This window comes from Mustelus asterias, chromosome 15, assembly GCF_964213995.1.
Source record: "Mustelus asterias chromosome 15, sMusAst1.hap1.1, whole genome shotgun sequence".
NCBI classification, from domain to species: Eukaryota; Metazoa; Chordata; class Chondrichthyes; order Carcharhiniformes; family Triakidae; genus Mustelus; species Mustelus asterias.
In genome coordinates, this window is record NC_135815.1 from 27,495,336 (window position 1) to 27,516,372 (window position 21,037).

The 21,037-nt window shown below is 45.1% G+C and overlaps 1 protein-coding gene across 1 annotated transcript in view; it reads right to left on the reverse strand.

Moving 5' to 3' along the window:
- Positions 1-12,051, reverse strand: part of srbd1 (S1 RNA binding domain 1) — a 257,149-nt gene extending 245,098 nt beyond the window's left edge. Inside the window, exons 1-3 of the mRNA XM_078229680.1 lie at positions 11,983-12,051; positions 5,811-5,846; positions 2,515-2,585 (exon numbers count right to left, since the gene is read on the reverse strand). Of these exons, the coding sequence (XP_078085806.1) occupies positions 2,515-2,585; positions 5,811-5,813 (74 nt within the window). The 5' untranslated portion in view covers positions 5,814-5,846; positions 11,983-12,051. The remainder of the gene's footprint in view (positions 1-2,514; positions 2,586-5,810; positions 5,847-11,982) is intronic.
- Positions 12,052-21,037: the final 8,986 nt, after the last annotated feature.

Here is a 21,037-nt window from a genome sequence, read left to right on the forward strand (position 1 = left end):
TTAATGCTGTAAACTTTACAGTTTAAAGGATTCAAAGGAAGAATCCTCATGTTAATATCAACATTAATTCTGGGGTAAATTCCATTTCATTCCGGAATTGGATAAATGATCAATCTTCTGTGGCAGACCATCACAGCCCAGTTCTTTTCAGGCATCAATCTAACCAAATTGCCAGGATGGAGCAAATATGAAAGGTGGTTCAAAGAGTTAGATATGGGACTTTACGTAATGCTACTAAAGATTCAACACTCCAACTTAAGCATTCCCAGCCTCTCCGAGGTCACAATCAGAAATTGGCCCCAATTTCTGCCAGCCAGGCCCTAGACTTCAACCACCAGCTGGTCCTGATCTGCCAGCCTCAAGTCTCTATATCCAAGTATCTTCATTTACAATCTATATGTGTAAGCCAAAGACTCTCCTGTGTGTTAATCTATTATATATTACATAATAGTCTACTGCCTGTGCTCAAACGTCTCCCAGTTTGCTACAAATGCTTTATCCCTGTGTTGACTTCCTCTTCTCCTTCCAGTCTGTCACAATGTGTTCCTCACTGCCGAGCTTCTCTATAATATGCCTATCCAATACTTGATTCCCTAGTCCCTCCTGCGGGCATCCCACAAAATCCCTTTCGTTCAACTTGGGGCACAAGGTGGGTTTTTTGAGCATTAAGAGTAGGATCAAGCCACCATTGGGTAGCAGGATTTAGAAGCCTTATTAAAGTTGGCCAAGACAACAGAATCCACGCTGGCCTTGTTCAGAACACAGTAAGAGTTTTACCAACACCAGGTTAAAGTCCCAACAGGTTTATTTGGTAGCAAATGCCTTTGGTTTCGGAGCACTGCTCCTTCATCGGATGGAGTGGAAATCTGCTCTCAAACAGGGCACAGAGACACGACATCAAGTTACAGAATACTGATTAGAATGCGAATCTCTACAGCCAACCAGGTCTTAAAGATACAGACAATGTGAATGGAGGGAGCATTAAGCACAGGTTAAAGAGATGAATATTGTCTCCAGACAGGACAGCCAGTGAGATTCTGCAAGTCCAGGAGGTAAGCTGTGGGGGTTACTGATAGTGTGACATAAACCCAACATCCCGGTTTAGGCCATCCTCATGTGTGCGGAACTTGGCTATCAGTTTCAGATCAGCAGAATCTCACTGGCTGTCCTGTCTGGAGACAATACACATCTCTTTAACCTGTGCTTAATGCTCTCTCCACTCACATTGTCTGTATCTTTAAGACCTGGTTGGCTGTAGAGATTCGCATTCTAATCAGTATTCTGTAACTTGATGTCGTGTCTCTGTGCCCTGTTTGAGAGCAGATTTCCACTCCATGTGATGAAGGAGCAGCGCTCCGAAAGCTAATGGCATTTGCTACCAAATAAACCTGTTGGACTTTAACCTGGCGTTGTTAAAACTCTTACTGTGTTTACCCCAGTTCAACGCTGGCATCTCCACATCTTGTTCAGAACATCAGGTCTCCCCGAGTTCCCAAACTTCTCTTTGCACATCTGAAGTCTCTTTTGAATCTCTTCTTCTGCCTCCCACTTTGCTCCCCACACCTCAACCCAACTCCTGAGAAAAGTTTTCCTTTCCATTACCGTCTTGCTCTAATCTTCACCTTTAAAACATTTGGTGCATTATTACTGCTTCTTGAATTAGTGGGAGATGTTAACCCTGCCCGCTCAAATAGATATAGCGTCTTTTTTTAAATGTATAAACATTCCCATAGGGCGAGAGGGAACAGGACTGCCTGGGCTCGCATTCCAGTTTACGAGAACATATTGAAACTCATCCCCACAAATGATTTAATTGCCGATAACAGCAGATTTGGTGGCAGTATATTCGCTCTCATTGCCACGTTCTGCCCAATTTAGTCAGCCAGTGAGCTGAAGCAGGTGGCACGGTGGCACAGTGGTTAGCACTGCTGCCTCACAGCGCCAGGGACCTGGGTTCAACTCCGGCCTTGGGTCACTGTACGGAGTTTGCACGTTCTCCCCGTGTCTGCGTGGGTTTCCTCCGGATGCTCTTGTTTCCTCCCACAGTCCAAAGATGTGCAGGTTAGGTTGACTGGCCATGTTAAATTAACCCTAATGTCAGGCGGATTACGGGGATGGGGCTTGTGTGGGACTGTGGTCGGTGCAGACTCGATGGGCCGAGTGGCCTCTTTCTGTACTGTAGGGATTCAATGTTTCTATGACTGTTGGCACACAGGTAAGATGAGTTGAGACCACAGGAAAAATACACTCAAAACAATTTTAGTTGTGTTTGCAAACTGACAAAAAATTCAGTATCGTAGAAAAGGAGTATTTATTCTGACCAGCGCTGAACACATCTTGCAAATACGCGATATTCAATTTTATAAAGATTACAACTTAAACAAAAGGCAATAGATTTGAATGTACTCAAAATCACATCTGCAAATGTTTGTTCTGTAAAGCAGCAGGAAGAACATTCAGCGCTTTTTAAATGTAACACGGTTAAAATTAACTGTTTTGAAGAACTGCACTTACATGTCAAGAAATGAATCATCATCTTCTGAAAAAGGTCGTTTTTGGCATGTTATATTTGTTGTTTCCGACATCTGTAAATTAATTTGAATCAACATAATTTTAATCTTGAAAAATAAATTCAATTAATTAGTAGAACCATGTCTACTGCCTAAACACAAAGTAGAAAAGATCACTTTTTGGCATGAAGGTGGCTACAAGACGGCAAGTTTTGCAATGAAAATGAGAAAGCAACCCTCAGTGACTGAGGTACAGCTCATACAATCAGCTGAATTTAATGCTATCAACACAAGTTGCACCCACTGGTTTCTATGAGGAAGGCCTAGCCAAATTAACTGGCCACCTTCAGGGCTTCGCTACGATTGAAGACACTGCATGCCAAGAACAGCCAGCCAAAAGCTAACTCTCTACTGACAGCATTGTAACTAGGAGTGGCTGCTGCCGCTGGCAATGCTCCAAGGACTTCAACAGGAATCACTGCTAGATCCCTGGACTCAGGTGAGTGAGGGCAGGTTGGATGCCACAGGAGAGGATAGGCAAGGTGACTTTCACCAGCCTCCCCCTTCTTTCCCAATGCCAATCCCCTCAATCAGACACAGAGGGATTGCCCTATTTGAGAAATTGGGAGAGTTTGGGATGGGGTTGTGGAGGGTGAAGAGAAAGGGTGGGTGGGTCATGCGTGGTGGGCAGAGGTTTGGGGGGGGGGGGGGGGGGGTCCATGGAGCGAGGTGGGTGGTTAGTCAGGGGTGGAACTCAAAGTGTAGCGGAAGCCCTATGGGCAATGGGTCTGGGTCTTTACAATAGTTACCCAAAAGTCAAAAGTTCTTCTAACTTTTTCTGAGTAACTATTGGTGTAACCCTGTCAGAGCCATCCTAAGTTAGTGATTTAAATCACATTTCAGCTCGTTCTCAGTGCAGGGCTGTTGCCGAGATCAGGTTTGCACTTCTGGGCAATTGCTGCGCAAACTCTTACCTGTGAAGTTCTGAGAGGGGTTCCTCAGTGAACCTTTGAGGTACGCCCCAAATCTGAAAGTTGGGAGCTTGAAGGTTACAGCTCTTTGAGTCAGACCCGACCTACCCAAGCTGACTCTCTAATCACCTCATACTTGCCCAAATCAATTTGCTTCTGATCATAGATTCAAGTAACGTCTCTGCAACTGACAAGTCTATACTTGGCTCTTCTTAAATAATGGTGGGACATTTGCAATTCTCCAATTCAAAGGCACAATTCCTGAAGATAGCACTATGGAAAATTATCTGTAATTTTCTCTCCTCCATTGTAACTGCTTCTCCTCACATCATTTATGTATTAGTTACTCAGAGTATTTTTAAAACACCTCTATTAATGACTTTGTTACCGAACACAATCAATATCAAAACATTAAATAGTGATAAAATATCAAACTTTTCCCCCAAAAGCAGAGTATTTAATATTTCAGTAATACATTGGAATTTTTGCCTGCAAGACCCACTGAGGCTATAAAGCACTGAGAAAGAAAGTGGATGGTGAGCAAAATGTCAGGGTTCTTTAGCTAATCGTCATTCAGTGAACTAAATAATCAGCAATAAAAAAACATGGGGAAGAAGTAGAACTATCGAATCCCTACAGTGCAGAAGTAGGCCATTTGGCCCATCGAGTCTGCACCGATCACAACCCCACCCAGGCTCTATTCCCGTAACCCCACATACTTACCCTTCTAATCCCCCTGACACCAAGGGGCAATTTAGCACGGCCAATCAACCTAACCCACACAGCCTTGGACTATGGGAAGAAACCGGAGCACTGGGACGAAACCCATGCAGACATGGGGAGAATGTGCAAACTCCTCACAGACAGTGACCCCAGGCCAGAATTGAACCCGGGTCACTGGCGCTGTGAGGCAGCCACCGTGCCATAAAATAGCAGGAAAGTGGCAATCATATTTTCATCTGTTTACCAGCTCTAAAACAATGGCTACAGTATGAGCACATTTATTTCCAACACTTGGGTGTTGTATTAAAAGCAAAACATAAGTAAATAAATATACCGAGTGATATGCTATCAGAACCATACCGACCAGGATTAATCTTTGCTCAGCAACAAATTAACTAAGCTCAACCAAAGCAGTACTGAACCAGAGAAGGGGAATAGAGTCATTGGCCTCAACAAGGAGGGCAAAAATAAGCAGCCAGGTATATACTAAAATTCAAGTAGTGGACTGCTGCCCAGTAAATCTGGTGGAACTGAGTGAAGACTGGATAAAAAGTTGAGTCCACTACGATGCCTCTTTACTCCTCTTCTGCCTTATAGTCAAATTGCTTGTTACTATTCATTATCCATACTCACAATTAAAAGATGGTCAATTGAGTGAAACACCCCAAGAGTCAACACCACCAATGGGTAGACATCAAAACATGAGCTATCAAGTTCAGTTGCAAATAATCTCAGGTAAACCAAAGGGAGAAATCAAATTCTGACATTTTAAATGCTAATACATTTACATTACTTCCTTCATCTTTTCATACAGATGGAATCTGTGCACTTGGTGTTCCTAAATCAGTTGCCTTTATACTGTTGAGCACATGGCAAAGTACCAGAAGATAAATATATCTGCATCAGCATCTTTAGTTTCTGACCTGGCTGAGACATGTCCATACACACCAGAAGTACAGGAACAGTCCACTAGTAAGTGTAAACAGGTTGAACACTCAAGTCACCCACAATCAAATAGAAAAGTACATGGTCGTATTCAACAGTTTATACTAGGTCCTCCCATAGTCCTCAACATCACTGATACCAGTCTTCAGCCATTGCAATTCATTCCACATATGAGGAAGTGGCTGAAGGCACTGGATACTGCAAAGGCCCTGACAACATCCGCAGTGCATGAGGAACAAGATGGTGCTGGAATCAGTGACCATGCCTCACATACCATCAATGTTAGCACCAAAATCAAGAAGCTGTACAAAATGACACAATAAGTATTCCAGCCATTCCATCAGTTGCCAAGAGTTTATTAGTAAATAATGAACTAAGTTGTAATTATAACAGATTGACACTTTCTGGCATTCTGTGCAGATCTTTCCACCTGCTACCAGCATGTTCAATGATACTGTGGCAGAGATGTGGCTGCTATACATTATTACATGAAATGCATGGCAAATAGCATTGGGCCTTAGGATTTACTATTTCTCATTGTTTCCATTCATGCATTCTTTTTTGTGTTTAACTATTGGTTTGGCAAAGTGGACTAGCATACCAACAGGTTTAACTTAATTTCCACTCCCTAAACCCTTAAAAACATGTCTAATGTACTTACCATTGAATTCAAGCGTTTAACAATGTATTTCACCACCTTCAAAAAAAGAGAAAGAAAACTGTGTTAAACGTACGCAGAAGTAATTCAGAATAATTCTGAACAGAAGTAAAACATTACTGTTCTATTTCTGGGTTTTACATTAGATATTACAATCAGTTTCAGTATCACTAACCACTCCTGGACGCCAACACTGGGAACCCTACTATACAATATTTGCCTTTAACTTCCCAAAAGCTGGGTAAAAAATAGCAAGAGCCAGGAATGGAACAGCACATCATACCAATGTGTACCATCTGACTGTAATTTACAAAGTGCCACAAGAGAGGCAACAGCCAAATCCTTCCATTCTGCAACCAACTTCCAATCCTTCTTCATGAAAAATGGTGAATGCTTATGTCACTGGTTCCTTTTCAGGAGTAACATTTACCAGTCAAGCATCTTGCAATACAACACTGGTTGTTGTAGACGAAGAAGGCACCGCTTGCCAAGTCAACAAATGTCGCTCTACAACAAACCTCAGTGTATGCTACAACCCAACTACAACTTGATTTTGACAGAGTTCACCTTCAGAGACGGGGAAGTCTGTCTCCTTGCAGACACAGTAAGAAGTTTAACAACACCAGGTTAAAGTCCTCTAACCTGGTGTTGTTAAACTTCTTACTGTGTTTACCCCAGTCCAACGCCGGCATCTCCACACCTTGCAGACTGACCAGGATAAAGTGTCCATCTCTGTGGCAGACAAGGGTGCCCACCCCTCAGAGATACAATTCAATCAACTGGAGAGGGAGGGACAAGACAATCTAGGTTGATCTTCACAAAGGACAAGAAGCAACAAAAAATAGTAGAATATTATCAAGGCCTCATTATGCCTCCCATGTGGCTATTATATAAACTCCTTCCAACAATGGAATGGCATGTAGAAACAAAAGGTCAATGTCACGGTTGTCTGTGACCATCACTTCACCATAACAGGTACCCTGAAAGCAGTACAATTAATTCATCTTCCACCAGTCGAACAGTCCCACCATTATTTCAAGTCTGCTCTATCCTGGATGGATAGATTTTTGACACCAGTGCGCAATCTCAAAGCAATAGTGAAAATAAAATAAGGAAAATTAATTCTCAGTTTGAATGCTGGCAAAAATAGAGGCAATTGCTGACAGGCTGACCAGGTAAGACACTAGTTAAACTTCAACTGGAACATTGTGTACAACAGTTCTAGGTGCCACGCTGCAGGAAAGATGTAAATACATTGGACAGAGTGCAGAAGGGGTTTAAGAGAATCGTTCCAGGAATGAGAAATTTTAGTTATGAAGACAGATTGGAGAGGTACAGACTGGAGAGAAGGCGGTTGAGTGGAGATTTGATCGAGATGTTCAAAATTTGAGGGGACTGGACAGAGTAGATAGGGAGAAACTATTCCTGTTTGTAAAAGGATCAAGAATGATGGTACGGGTTTAAAGTGATTAAAGTAGTTTAAAGAAGCAAATGTGGTGAGAATTTTTTTTTCACACAAGTGGTTCGGGTCTGGAATGCACTGCCTGGAATTTTGGTGGAGGCTGATTGAATTGAGGCATTCAAGAGGGCACTGGATGATTACCTGAATAGAACTAATGTGCAGAGGTATGGGAAAAAATAGCAGGTGAATGGCACGAAGTCATGGTGCTCATTTGGAGAGGCGGTGCAGACACAATGGGCCGAATGGCCTCTGCACTGTAACAATTTTGTGATTATACATTCCACCCAATGATACTCACTGAGGTGTGAGTGCAGTTAGCCCTACAGCCAAAGACCAATGTACAGATGCAGAGTCCTCCATGTGAGCCATCACTTAAATAGTACCTTTCACAACCTCAGGACATACAAAAGTGCAATCACTATTGTAGGAAACATGACAATTTGCACATAGCAATGGCATAATAGACAGATAATCTGCTTTACTGGTGTTAGTCAAGTGGCAAATGTTGGCCAGGACACCAGGGATAACTACCTTGGCTCTCTTTCTGAATAGTACCGTGGGATATTTTACTTCCAGCCAAGAGGCCAGATGAGGCCTCGGGTTAACATTCCATACAGGCAGCACTTCTGACAGTTCAGCACTCCCTCAGTACTGCACTGGCATGAGTTATTTGCACACTGCCAAAGAAGACAATAAACTGTTGACCCATATCGAGCAATATTAAGTAATGTGTCATTTTAAGGCAGCACTTGCACATTTATGCTTCCCCTGCCAATGTGGCAGCACAGTGATTAGCACTGCTGCCTCACAGCGCCAGAGACCCGGGTTCAATTCCCAGCTTGGGTCACTGTTATTGTCTGTGCAGAGTCTGCATGTTCTCCCTGTGTCTGCGTGGGTTTTCTCCGGGTTCTCCGGTTCCCTCCCACAGTCTGAAAGACGTGCTGGTTAGGTGCACTGGCCATGCTAAATTCTCCCTGATTGTACCTGAACAGACGCTCGGGGATTTTTACAGTAACGTCATTGCAGTGTTAATGCAAGCCTATTTGTGATACTAATAAAATCAACTTTCAAATAGAAAATGAGGAACTTTTCGTTATATAACTTTTGGAAACCTGTAATTGTGACTCACAAGTCTGACAATTTTCTACCTGAAGTTCACGCAAATAGTGAAAGTCGGACACTAGTTCTATCCAAGCTTTGGTGGCACAGTGGTTAACACTGCTGCCTCAGTGGCAGGGACCCAGGTTCGATTCCTGGCTTGGGTCACTGTCTGTGTGGAGTTTGCACATTCTCCCCATGTCTGCATGGGTTTCCTCCCACACTCCAAAGATGCGCGGGTTAGGTGGATTGGCTATGCTAAATTGAGCCTGAGTGTCAGGGGAACTAGCTAGGGTAAATGCAAGGGGTTATGGGAATAGGGCCTGGGTGGGATTGTGGTTGGTGCAGTCTCGATGGGCTGAATGGCCTCCTCCTGCACTGTTGGGATTCTATGATTCTTTCCAAGAGATGCAATTGATTGATAGAGATTGACAACAACCCAGTAAAACAAAAGCTGTTCTTTGTGAATTGTTGACAAATGAATATAAATTTACAACAACGTGCACTTGTATATTCCTTGAACATAATAAAACATCCCAGACCACTCCATAAAAGCATTACAAAGCAAATGAAAACAGAAAATGCTGGACTGACTCAGCAGGTCTGACAGCATCTGTTGAGAGAGAAACAGAGTTAATGTTTTGAGTCCTTATGACTCTTCTTCAAAAGCAGATGAGAAGATATTAGGGAAGATGATAAAATGTTTGGCCAAAAAGATAGGCTTCAAAAAACAAACAGGGGGTCACTTTTAACATTTAAGAAAAACTTGGACGGGTTCATGGATGAGAGGGGTGTGGAGGGATATGGTCCAAGTGCAGGTCAGTGGGACTAGGCATAAAATGGTTCGGCACAGACAAGAAGGGCCAAAAGGCCTGTTTCTGAGCTGTAATTTTCTATGGTTCTATGGGAGAGATAGAGTTTGAAGGGTTTAGGAAGGGAATTCTGGAGCTTCTGGCTTTGGCAGCTGGAGATATAGCCGTTGATAGCGAAGTAACTGAATTCAAGGATACTCCAGACCCCAGTAATGGAAGAGCAGGTATCACAGTATTGTGAAGCTGGAGGAGATTACAGAGATAGGATGGGACGAGTCTATGGACAGATTTGAAAGCATGCATGAGAATTTTAAAATAAAGACATTGCTCAACACAAGAACATAAGAAATAGGAGCAGGAGTAGGCCATCTAGCCCCTCGAGCCTGCCCCGCCATTCAATAAGATCATGGCTGATCTGAAGTGGATCAGTTCCACTTACCCGCCTGATCCCTATAACCCCTAATTCCCTTACCGGTCAGGAATCCATCTATCCGTGATTTAAACATATTCAACGAGGTAGCCTCCACCACTTCAGTGGGCAGAGAATTCCAGAGATTCACCACCCTCTCAGAGAAGAAGTTCCTCCTCAACTCTGTCCTAAACTGACCCCCCTTTATTTTGAGGCTGTGCCCTCTAGTTCTAGTTTCCTTTCTAAGTGGAAAGAATCTCTCCATCTCTACCCTATCCAGCCCCTTCATTATCTTATAGGTCTCTATAGGATCCCCCCTCAGCCTTCTAAATTCCAACGAATACAAACCCAATCTGCTCAGTCTCTCCTCATAATCAACACCCCTCATCTCTGGTATCAACCTGGTGAACCTTCTCTGCACACCCTCCAAGGCCAATATATCCTTCCGCAAATAAGGGGGCCAATACTGCACACAGTATTCCAGCTGCGGCCTCACCAATGCCCTGTACAGATGCAGCAAGACATCTCTGCTTTTATATTCTATCCCCCTTGCGATATAGGCCAACATCCCATTTGCCTTCTTGATCACCTGTTGCACTTGCAGACTGGCCGATGCAGGTCTGTGAAGACGGGGTGATGGGTGTGAAGGAACCTGGTGAGAGCTATGACACATCAAGTTTACAATGGGTAGAATGTGGCAGGCCAGTCACAGGTGCATTGAAATAGTCTGATATAAAGATAACAAAGACCCGGTAAGTTTTTCGGCAGGAGATAGGCTGAAGTAGGGTCAGAGTTGAGCAACATTATGGAAATGGAGACAGGCAGTCTTAATAATGGCACAGATGTCATCAGAAGCGTATTTCAGGGTCAAATATGACAGCAAAGTTGTGATCAGTCTGGTTGCAACTCAGACACTGGCGAGGGAGAGATAGCTCTTGAACATAGTTTGCAACAGGAACTGAAGATAATTGCTTTGATCTTCCCAATTTCTTTTGTGCAAAAACAGGAAGAGAAGCCTTATAAGTAATTAAACTGTGCCAAATATGAGAAATACAAGTTGCTGTTGGTTAATACTTTGGGAAAAGGGGATGGGGGTAAGGAATATAACACCACTTCCACAAACTACATCCCTCCGAGTGGTTAGCACTCCTGCCTCACAGTGCCAGGGTCCAGGTTCGAGTCCCAGCTTGGGTTACTATCTGTGTGGAGTCTGCACGTCCTCCCCATGTCTGCGTGGGTTTCCTCCGGGTGCTCCCATTTCCTCCCACAGTCCAAAAAACGTGCTGGTTAGGTGCATTGACCAGGCTAAATTCTCCCTCTGTACCCGAACAGGCACCGGAGTGTGACAACTAGGAGATTTCCACCGTAACGTCATCTTTGCAGTGTTAATGTAAGTCAACTTGTGACACTAATAAATAAACTTAACATATCGACACCCTTCCATCCACAAACTAGATCCCTGTATATCAGATACTATCAGCCACTGATAGAAATCATTGAATCCCTACAGTGCAGAAGGCGACCATTTGGCCCATCAAGTCTGCACCAACAACAATCTGACCCAGGCCCTATCCCCCTAATCCCACGTATTTACCCCTCTAATACCTCTAACCTACGTACCCCAGGATACTAAGGGGCAATTTAGCATGGCCAAAGCACCTAATCTACAGATCTTTGGACTGTGGGAGGAAACCCACGCTGACATAAAGAGAACGTGCAAATTCCACACAGACAGTGACCCAAGCCGGGAATCAAACTCAGGTCCCTGGCACTGTGAGGCAGCAGTGCTAACCACTGTGCCACCAGCACCAATGTGTGTTAAAATTACCAGGGGCTTTTCTTCCACAAAGTCTCAGTATCCAGCCCCACCGCCTCTGGGGAATGCAGCTCTGCCTGCGGTGCCATTCTACTGTGGTGCCACTCTGCTACGCCAGAGTGCCACTCTACCCGCAGTGCCGCTACACCGGAATGCCGCTCTGCCGCAGAGCCGTTATGCCGGAGTGTCACTCTGCCCACAGTGCTGCTACGCCAGACTGCCGCTCTGCACAGTGCCGCTACGCCAGTGCCACTCTGCCCACAGTGCCACTATGCCAGAGTGCCGCTCTGCCCACAGTGCCGCTACACCAGAATGCCACTCTGCCCAGTGCCGCTACACCAGAATGCCACTCTGCCCAATGCCACTATGCCAGAGTGCCACTACGCCCGCAGTGCCGCTATGCCAGTGCCACTCTGCCCAGTGCCACTACGCCAGAGTTGCACTTTGCCTGCAGTGCCGCTACGCCAGAGTGCCGCTCTGCCCAGTGCCGCTACGCCAGGGTACCACTCTGCCCGCAGTGCCGCTACACCGGAGTACCGCTCTGCCCACGGTGCTGCTACACCGGAGTACCGATCTACCTTAGTGCCGCCCTGCCCACGGTGCCTCTCTCTCTCGCGCGCGCTGCCTGCTCGCGCCACGCCGCCGCTCGACGTGACGTTACTTCCGCCGCCCGGAGTGCCCCACCACCATTCGAAAGCAGAGGGAGGTTTCTGAGCCTTGAGTGTAAAAGGTTTTCATTTACTGAAAAACGAATAAGGCGTACTCGCACTTACAGCAATCCAACATATGAGTTCATTCAGAATCTACAAGAGGCTTCAAGGAACGTTCATCCTGAGCGACGCTAACGTAGGTATAAAAGATGCTGCCCCCCCCGCTTCTCTATCGTGCGTGGACTATTCCGTTCACTTGGCCTTGGAGAGTGCGCAGGCGCACTGGCTGCTGTCTCTGCTCCCATTGTGAGGTTGGAGCGGAGATTCCCGTTGAGAGTGTTTGCCGGGATTTTACCGCCACGCCCGCCCCGCAGAACGGAATTCTCCTCGGGTGGGATTTTACGAGCCTCGCCCGAGCGAGGTCGTAAAATACCGGTCGTTTGCTCTGTTTCTCTCATCGCTGATGCTGCCAAACTAGCTGAGTCTTTCCAACAGCTGCAGTATTTTGCTTTTATTTTATCCTCATTGGCGTCAGGGCTGTTATTGCCCTTGTGTCTGTACTATTTATTTATTAGTGTCACAAGTAGGCTTACATTAACACTGCAATAAAGTTGCTGTTAAAATCCCCTTGTCACCCACACTCCGGCACCTGTTCAGGTACACCTGAGGGAGAATTTAGCATAGCCAATGCACCCTAACCAGCACGCTTTTCAAACTGTGGGAGGAAACCCATGCAGACACCGGGGCGAATGTGCAGACTCTGCACAGACAGTGACCCAAGCCGGGAATCGAACCCACACATGCATGACTTGCCTCAACCAAACGGTTCACAACCTGACTCTTCCAATGTCCTCTAGTTTGGGAGGCTTCCTTCAGCTGGGCAAAGAAGATTTGCTTTGGCTGTCGGGGCTGCACATCGCCGGCCCAGCACAGCTGGTTTCGGATGATCTTGGCCTCGATGCTGGTTCCTGGCTCCTTAAAAGACGCTGATGTTAGTACACCTGTCCTCCCAGCTGATGTAGACTTACCTCAAGAAATGTAACATAGACATCAACGCCTGGGATACCCTTGCTCAGAAGAGACCGACTTGGAGGAACCTCCTGACTGAAAGGACGCAATTCTTTGAGGACAACTGATGGCAAGAGGTGTCCCAGAAAAGGAGCTTGAGAGAGGAATACTAGCAATCTAGAGTCCAAGTTGCTGAACCCAGCTCCCGGAATATCGAGAATAATATCTCATTTAACTTGGTGTCATACATTGTTTTTTAATGCTCCATTTTAAATGCACCATTGTTTATCTCCTTAGAACAAGGAGATAAAGGTATTCTTATAACATGCTGCTCATTTTTTGGTGGTTGAGATCGTAGTTGAAGCAACCTTGGTGAGTTGTTCAGTGCATCCTATGGGGGAAACATTATTGTACCTGTAATTCTCAGATACTTTCGACCAGTTTGCTTACTCAAAGGTTTTACCCTGGTGCCCTTATTCGCAAGATGGACAAAGGACAAACACAAGTAAAGGTTCAATGATAATACTATTAACCCTTAAATTACCCACCTAAAACAAGAGCATACCTCAGATTCAAGTATACTACCTGCAAAGGTGGTTTGGTTAAACTGCAGGCCCGAGTCCCCCTGGTCTGTCATCACGAAGGTAAGCCTCGATGGCAGCTTCTTCCTTCCTTCTCTGGTCAGTCTTCCGGATGGGCAAGGTCGCCTCCCTCATCGAGTCTTCGCTGCTGGTGTGTCTGAGATGTGTACCTTTATTCCCCTGCCTGCCTGCCTTTCCAGAAACTTCTCTGGCTTCCGGCCAATGCGGACCCGGGAGGGGGTCCCAATATCCAGTGGGTTTCTTGATGTCTGCCTGACAGGACACCAGGGCCCACCCCCAGGCGTTTATCTCCATGGTGTTACTTACATGTAACCTGTTGCCAGGTAAGGTAACTGCAGGAACTTTAGGTGACAGAAAGTCTGGCCCGATCTGGGCTTCTAACAATAGGCCGGTGCATTTCAATGGGGTGCGATGATCTCCTGCTGGGTCTCAGTAGAATGCAGTGATCTTTGATGGGCCAGGCCCAGACATGTTTCTGTGTATTTGTATATTTGACCTTAGTCAAGTCTGGCCTGCTCGAGTTTGACTGTTTGATTTTAATATGCCCAATTCTTTAATTTAGGATATCCAATTTAATCGGCTTTAAAACTAGACCCTAATATTACCACAGTCCCGCCTCTTGATTGAGTGAGCGCCAATGAACCGGATCACACAATCCTTACCAAACCATCTCAACGAGCAAATACCCCGAATCCAGGGTTGATAGTATCATCCCTAATCCACAATAGTAACAACAAATTTAAATGAAATAAAATAATAAAAAAAGTAATAAAGAAACAATACATCAATAGGGTGTGTACAAAACAAAGCAATAAACAGTACAAAATGACAAGTGACTATACATATTACAATATAGACAGGAGAGTAGCAAGGTTCTTGATTGTAGACCCTTTCCTGATGTCGGATGGCCCTTGCAGAGTCCAAGTGATGCAGGAATTCCTTCTTCCATCAGGTGAATTTAAACATGAGGATGGTTAGGAACACTGCCATAAGAAGCATTCCTATTACGACCAGGTGTGACAGAATGCGGACCCATGGGTGGATTTGGACACTTGAACCCCAGTCCCAGAGGTCCTCCCACCATGTAGTGACTCTAATTTCACTAACGTTCTTTTTTATTTCCCCTGTTTATTGCACCACTTTGACAAAGGTTTTGTGTGCTGTGATCAATTGTGTCTGAATTCATTGAGGTTTCTCGGGTAGAAGTGTTATCCTGCTTTCAAATTTTTCAAAATAATCCCCCAAGCTTTGTCTCAATTCCTCGGCAGCATTTATTAGTGTTTTTTCTCTTCTGTGTATGTCTATCACTTTGATCAATCCTATCCTAGCGGGAATGTGTGGTTTAATGCAAAAGGTAATGTTGTGGATGTTACAAATGACTGCCCCATACTGGTAATTTTCTAGTGAGGTTATAATACAATATTCTCCCTCCCCTCCTTCCCTCCGCCCCCCCCCCCCCCCCCCCCCCCCATCCTCTGTAAGCCATCTGGGTGACATCCCTTTCCAAATTTCGAATTTCCAGTGTACAATTTGGGTGAGTGATTGTTCTGAATCCACACAGGGCATGTTTATTTTCATACCCCGGATATGGGCATACAACCATTTTGTCTGTTCACATTTTTCCAGACTGGTGCCTATGAGCTTCCTTCCTTTCTCAACCACATATGGTGGAGTCCCCTGGTATCCCATCCACATCCCTCCTTTAATGATCCCTATATTTTCAGCTTTCAAAAAGTCTCAACCCGACCTTATCTTTTAATATTACTGGGATCCCAACACTATTCCTAGTGCGGTCCCCGGGGTTCCTCAACAACTATCGTTAGACCAGACCCTGGTCAGTTGCCGTAATTGGCAGTTAGTGACATTGGGGTGTCTTTTTCCCCGGCACAGGTGTTCAATCTGTTCATCACTGATCCAGGATGGAACTTTCTCCCTGCTAACCTGGTCGAGGTTCTCTCTTAACTGCTCGATCATCCATTGCCCATAGATGCTACACAGGGATTGGTTCTGTTGCCTGGCATCATCTTCCACCCTCCCTCGGGCGATCTGATTAATAGTTTGGGTATGTTCTTCTAGTACAGTAACCATAAGGCGACTGGCCCTGTTCTCAGCCAAATCTCCCTCGGCACCTTGCCAAATGTTTTCAGTTAAGCTGTTTAACTTGTCGGGTCAGGACTCTGAGCTTATTATCCAAATCAGCCAGATCCAGTGCATTAATGGTGGATACCCCTGCTCCGTATGCAGTCGCCAGATCGTTCAGGATTTCCCTCCTCTTGCGCCCCTTTGACCTGGCCGTCTCTTCCCCCACGTGTGTCCCAGTCTTTCAGCTTAGTAGCCTCTGGGTCAAGTGGAGGTACAATTTTCTAAGTGGTGAGGGACACCAGTCTGGTAATTGTGTTCTGGCTAAATCTACCACTACCGGTACCAATTTGTAGTGTGTGTTGTCGAATAATATTTTCCCAGTATGTTTTAGTATCAACCCATTTTGGGGCCCTGGGGTGGTTTCAGAACAAATGGGGAGAGGTGTGCTAACTGTTGGTCTTAACCCATTCTTAATTTCATAGTATATGTACTTGTTCTGAATAACCCTACCAGGGTACTTCTTTCCTAATTCCAGCCCTTTTTCTGGGCCAGGGGCTAGACAGGCTAACTCCATGCACCCATGGCTACTGTACGCCCACCAATCACTAGTGAGGGTCGTCCTTCGGGAGTAGTAATCAGAGCTCCCATTATCTTTCCTGTACACCACTCTTTGGTTGTTACACCCATAGGTGATACTCTTATTGGGGTGTACCCTACATATATCCGGGGTCATTGTAGGCTGATCTTGTGGTCTTCAGTTGGTGTGGTGTCTGTGGTTCGGTCCTTCTGTGTCCATTTTGAGACAAGGAGTCCCAGATAGCAAAGAAGTATGTAGTTCATCCTGGGGGAGATCAAGGTAGCACCTGTTAATTCGTAATAATCATAGAAACCCTACAGTGCAGAAGGAGGCCATTCGGCCCATCGAGTCTGCACCGACCACAATCCCACCCAGGCCCTACCCCAACATATTTTACCCGCTAATCCCTCTAACCTACACATCCCAGGACTCTAAGGGGCAATTTTTTAACCTGGCCAATCAACCTAACCCGCACATCTTTGGACTGTGGGAGGAAACCGGAGCACCCGGAGGAAACCCACGCAGACACGAGGAGAATGTGCAAACTCCACACAGACAGTGACCCGAGCCGGGAATCGAACCCGGGACCCTGGAGCTGTGAAGCAGCAGTGCTAACCACTGTGCTACCGTGCCGCATATCTGATTATATCTGATAGAATATCTGAATTCTCTTTTCCTTTTCTTTACTAGAATGTCGTATGACTCCCCTTTTTCTAAAAAAAGGGCAAAGAAATAAATAAATGAATAATAAAGGCCCAATAGTGTCAAACAAAGTGTTGGTCGGCAATTAGTGTTTAATGGGGTTGAGTGGGCTACGGATTTTGCAGAGGATGAAAATAAAATGTTGGGTATGTGGCATGTGTCCTTGTTGTTGGAGGACTATGGCACAGTATAACAATAGATTCTTCATCCCACAACCAAACTGTGGTATGTCAGAAGATTATGGCGCAGTATAATGTGGGCATGTAAGAAGCCCTTTTCAATTGGGTGATGCGTGGAGTGGGTGGATAAAGCTATTTTCAATTTGGACTGTGATATCCTGATTCCTTGTCAGCGGAGGGAACCCACGTGGGCGGGCTTTGGCTGCCAAGTACTCACTGTGTTCTCTTTGGGAGTGAGTGCCGGGTCAAACAGTTCTGGGAGTCCCGGTACCAGGGGCACCATAGGGGGTAAGGTTTGCGGGTGCCCCATCCTTTCCGTCGGAGTCCCCTGAGTTGGGGTTTTATTCCTGAGGCCCTGTAAATTGGGGCGGGAACTGGGGGTGCGCATGCTGGTCTCAGGAGTACCGGGTGGGGGTCCCAATACCCAGTGGGTTCATTTAATATGCCCAATTCTTTAATTTAGGATATCTAATTTAATTGGCCTTAAAACTAGACCCTGATCATATTACCACAACACTCTGTGAACACTGTGTGCTGGTGACAATGGATGCAGATATTGAGTCCGATGATGGGATCCTCAGCCACACAAGGACCCATAGAACCCATAACCAGTAACACGGAGTTTCTTAAGTAGACAATTATACTCGTTAGTGAGTGATCAATGAAGAAGAAACTCCAATGTTCTCCTGTTCAGTCTCCCAAATCCCATCTCCTAAACCTGAGATCATCCAACTCTCTGCTGCCAATATGCTACCACGCCAAGCCCCCTTTCGCTGACACCTGTGTGTTTGCTGACCTACATACTTAAATACACGATCTAAATAGAAATTGTACTTTTAGTGATGTGTACAGAATAAGGAGATGAAGGCATTCTTATAACATGCTGCTCATTTTTTGGTGGTAGAGATTGCAGGAGAGGGAGGTGCACTGAAGCAACCTTGATGAATTGTTCAGTGCATCTTATGGGCCAAACACTGTGAACACTGTGCACTGGTGACAGTGGACATGGATATCACTATGCACTGGTGACAGTGGGCATGGATATCACTATGCACTGGTGACAGTGGGCATGGATAGCACTGTGCACTGCTGACAATGGGCACGGATATCACTGTGCACTGGTGACAGTGGACATGGATATCACTATGCACTGGTGACAGTGGACATGGATAGCACTGTACACTGGTGACAGTGGGCATGGATAGCACTGTGCACTGGTGACAGTGGGCATAGATAGCACTGTGCACTGCTGACAATGGGCACGGATATCACTGTGCACTGGTGACAGTGGACATGGATATCACTATGCACTGGTGACAGTGGGCATGGATAGCACTGTACACTGGTGACAGTGGGCATGGATAGCACTGTGCACTGGTGACAGTGGGCATGGATATCACTGTGCACTGGTGACAGTGGGCATGGATATTACTGTGCGCGGGTGACAGTGGGCATGGATATCACTGTGTACTGTTGGCAGTGGGCATGGATATTGAGTCTGATGACAGGTGCAAATCAAGCAACGTTTTGTCTGGCTAGCAGTGAGTGCCTTTACATCCAGCTGAGAGGTCAGATGAGGTCTCAACTTAACACATTGTATAGAAAGCACTTTGGGCAGTTCAGCACTACCATGGTATTGCACTGGAGTGTAAATCATGCAGAGTCCTTTGCACACTTTCAAATGAATGCTATACCCATCCAAGTGAGCGATGGATGTTCCATGATGTACCTGAATTGAGCCTTGTAGATGATGGACAGGTTAAATAAGTGAGTTACTCATCACAGAATGCCCAACCACTGATCTGCATGTGTAACCATGTTGATACAACTGGCCCAATTAAACCTTCTAGCCAGTGATGACGTCATGATGTTGATAATTAGGAACAGTGATTTTGGTGCCAGGGAAGTTCATGGCTACAAAACATTGAGTTTTTTCAGGATACGTGGCATTGAAATTATGTGAATGTTACTTGTCACTTGTCAGCCCAAGTTTATGTATTTTCCAAGTCCAGTTGTAGGCTTCTATGATCTGTTTAGTTTTTGAAGGAGCCCTGAATGCAGATAAATATTGAAATTTTTAGTGAACGACCCCATTCCTCACTTTATAATGGAGGAAAGGTCATTAATGAAGCAACTGAAGAGAGTTGATCAAAAACGCTTTAGGAGAGGCATTGACAGTACTGCTCAACACTCAAACATCTTAACAACCAGCACTGAGCAGTTTTCTGGTGCCCCTGCCAGGATCCACCACTTTCGCTGTCACTGTAGGAAGTATGGTCTACAGATAAAATGCAGCAATTCATCGTCCACCACCATCAATGGAAAAAGTAGTAATGGTATGGGAACATCCATTGCCCCCAAGTTCCCCTCCAAAAAAACAAACCACCCTAAGCTGGACATTCACCACCATTCCTTCACTACCACAGGGTCAGGATCTGGAAATTCTCCATCTCCCACCACCATCACAAGTGCTGTAGCAGTTCAAGGGGAAGGCCCAACATACCTTCTCAGGCCAACTAACAATGGTCAATAAACTCAGCCTTACCTACATTCCAACAACAACTTTTTTCAAAGCTAGATTGTACATGTAACAGAGAAAAAAAGTGTTTAGAGCCTTGGGCAATCATGTGGGAGGAAGTAATTGCACAAGTGTTGGCTGTACAGTGCTTGAATGGGAAAGTGTAATAGAAAGGGTATTTGCAAATTGGAATGATGGAAACATTAACAAGGCCACCCCATATATTTTTTTTTAGGCTATACGACATCAGCTTCATTTGGTAGTAATACTTTAGCCTTCGAACAAGGTTATAGATTCCAGTTCCAATCCAGGGCTAAAAGTCCAATGAAGTAGTCCTGTATTGTCAGAGAACCTGCCTTTCAAGTGTGACATTAATCCCACTGCTGTTCAGCTGTAAAGAAGTCCTGGCACTTTTAGAAGAATAGCCTGGAATTCCGCCTGCTCTTCACTCAATAGTTACCATCAAAACAACTTAACTGGGCTTGTCTCACATTGCTGTTTGTGGGACCTTATTGGCTACTGTGTTTATTTACAAAATAGTGATTATACTTCAAAATTGATGAATTAGCTTTGAAGCACTTTGGAACACCCTGAGGATAGAAATGACATTTCTTTTTTCCAGTGGTAATAGTTGACAGATTTCCCACAGTTCGGAACAGAATCAAATAAGCTCTGCTTTGCACACATTGACTGGGGCTTACTGGGCATAGCACACAGCTATTTAAACTGATATACGGCAGGCACCAAGTTTACAGCTAATGTTCATTTTACCGTGCTGCACTAAGTTACAGACGAACTGCTTTCCTGATAACCCATTGGTGTACTCAGCTATCCAGATCAAAATGTCCCTTGACTCGGTAAGGCTCCCAGCAATTCAGAAAACCACAAATGCATTACGTATGTTCAAGAAAGAAGGGAGACAGAAAGCGAGAAACTATAGGCCAGTTAGCCTTGCGACTCAAAATGTTAGAATCCATTATTAGAGAGGTGTTTAGAAAATCAACCCAATCAGGCAGAGTCAACATATTTCTGTGCAAGTGAAGTCGTGTTTGACAAATTTATTAGAATTCTTTGGGATGTAACAAGTAGAGTGAATAAATGGACAAAGTGGAACCAGTAGATATAGTATTTGGTTTCCAAAAGGTGTTTAATATGGTGCCACATAAGAAGTTATTATACGTGTTCAGGGTACATATTAGCATTGATAGAGGACTGGTCAACTGTCTGAAAGTGGAGTTGAGATAAATGGGTCATTTTCAGGCTAGCAAACTGTAACTAGTGGGGCCCCACAGAGGTCAACGTTAGGGCCTCAACT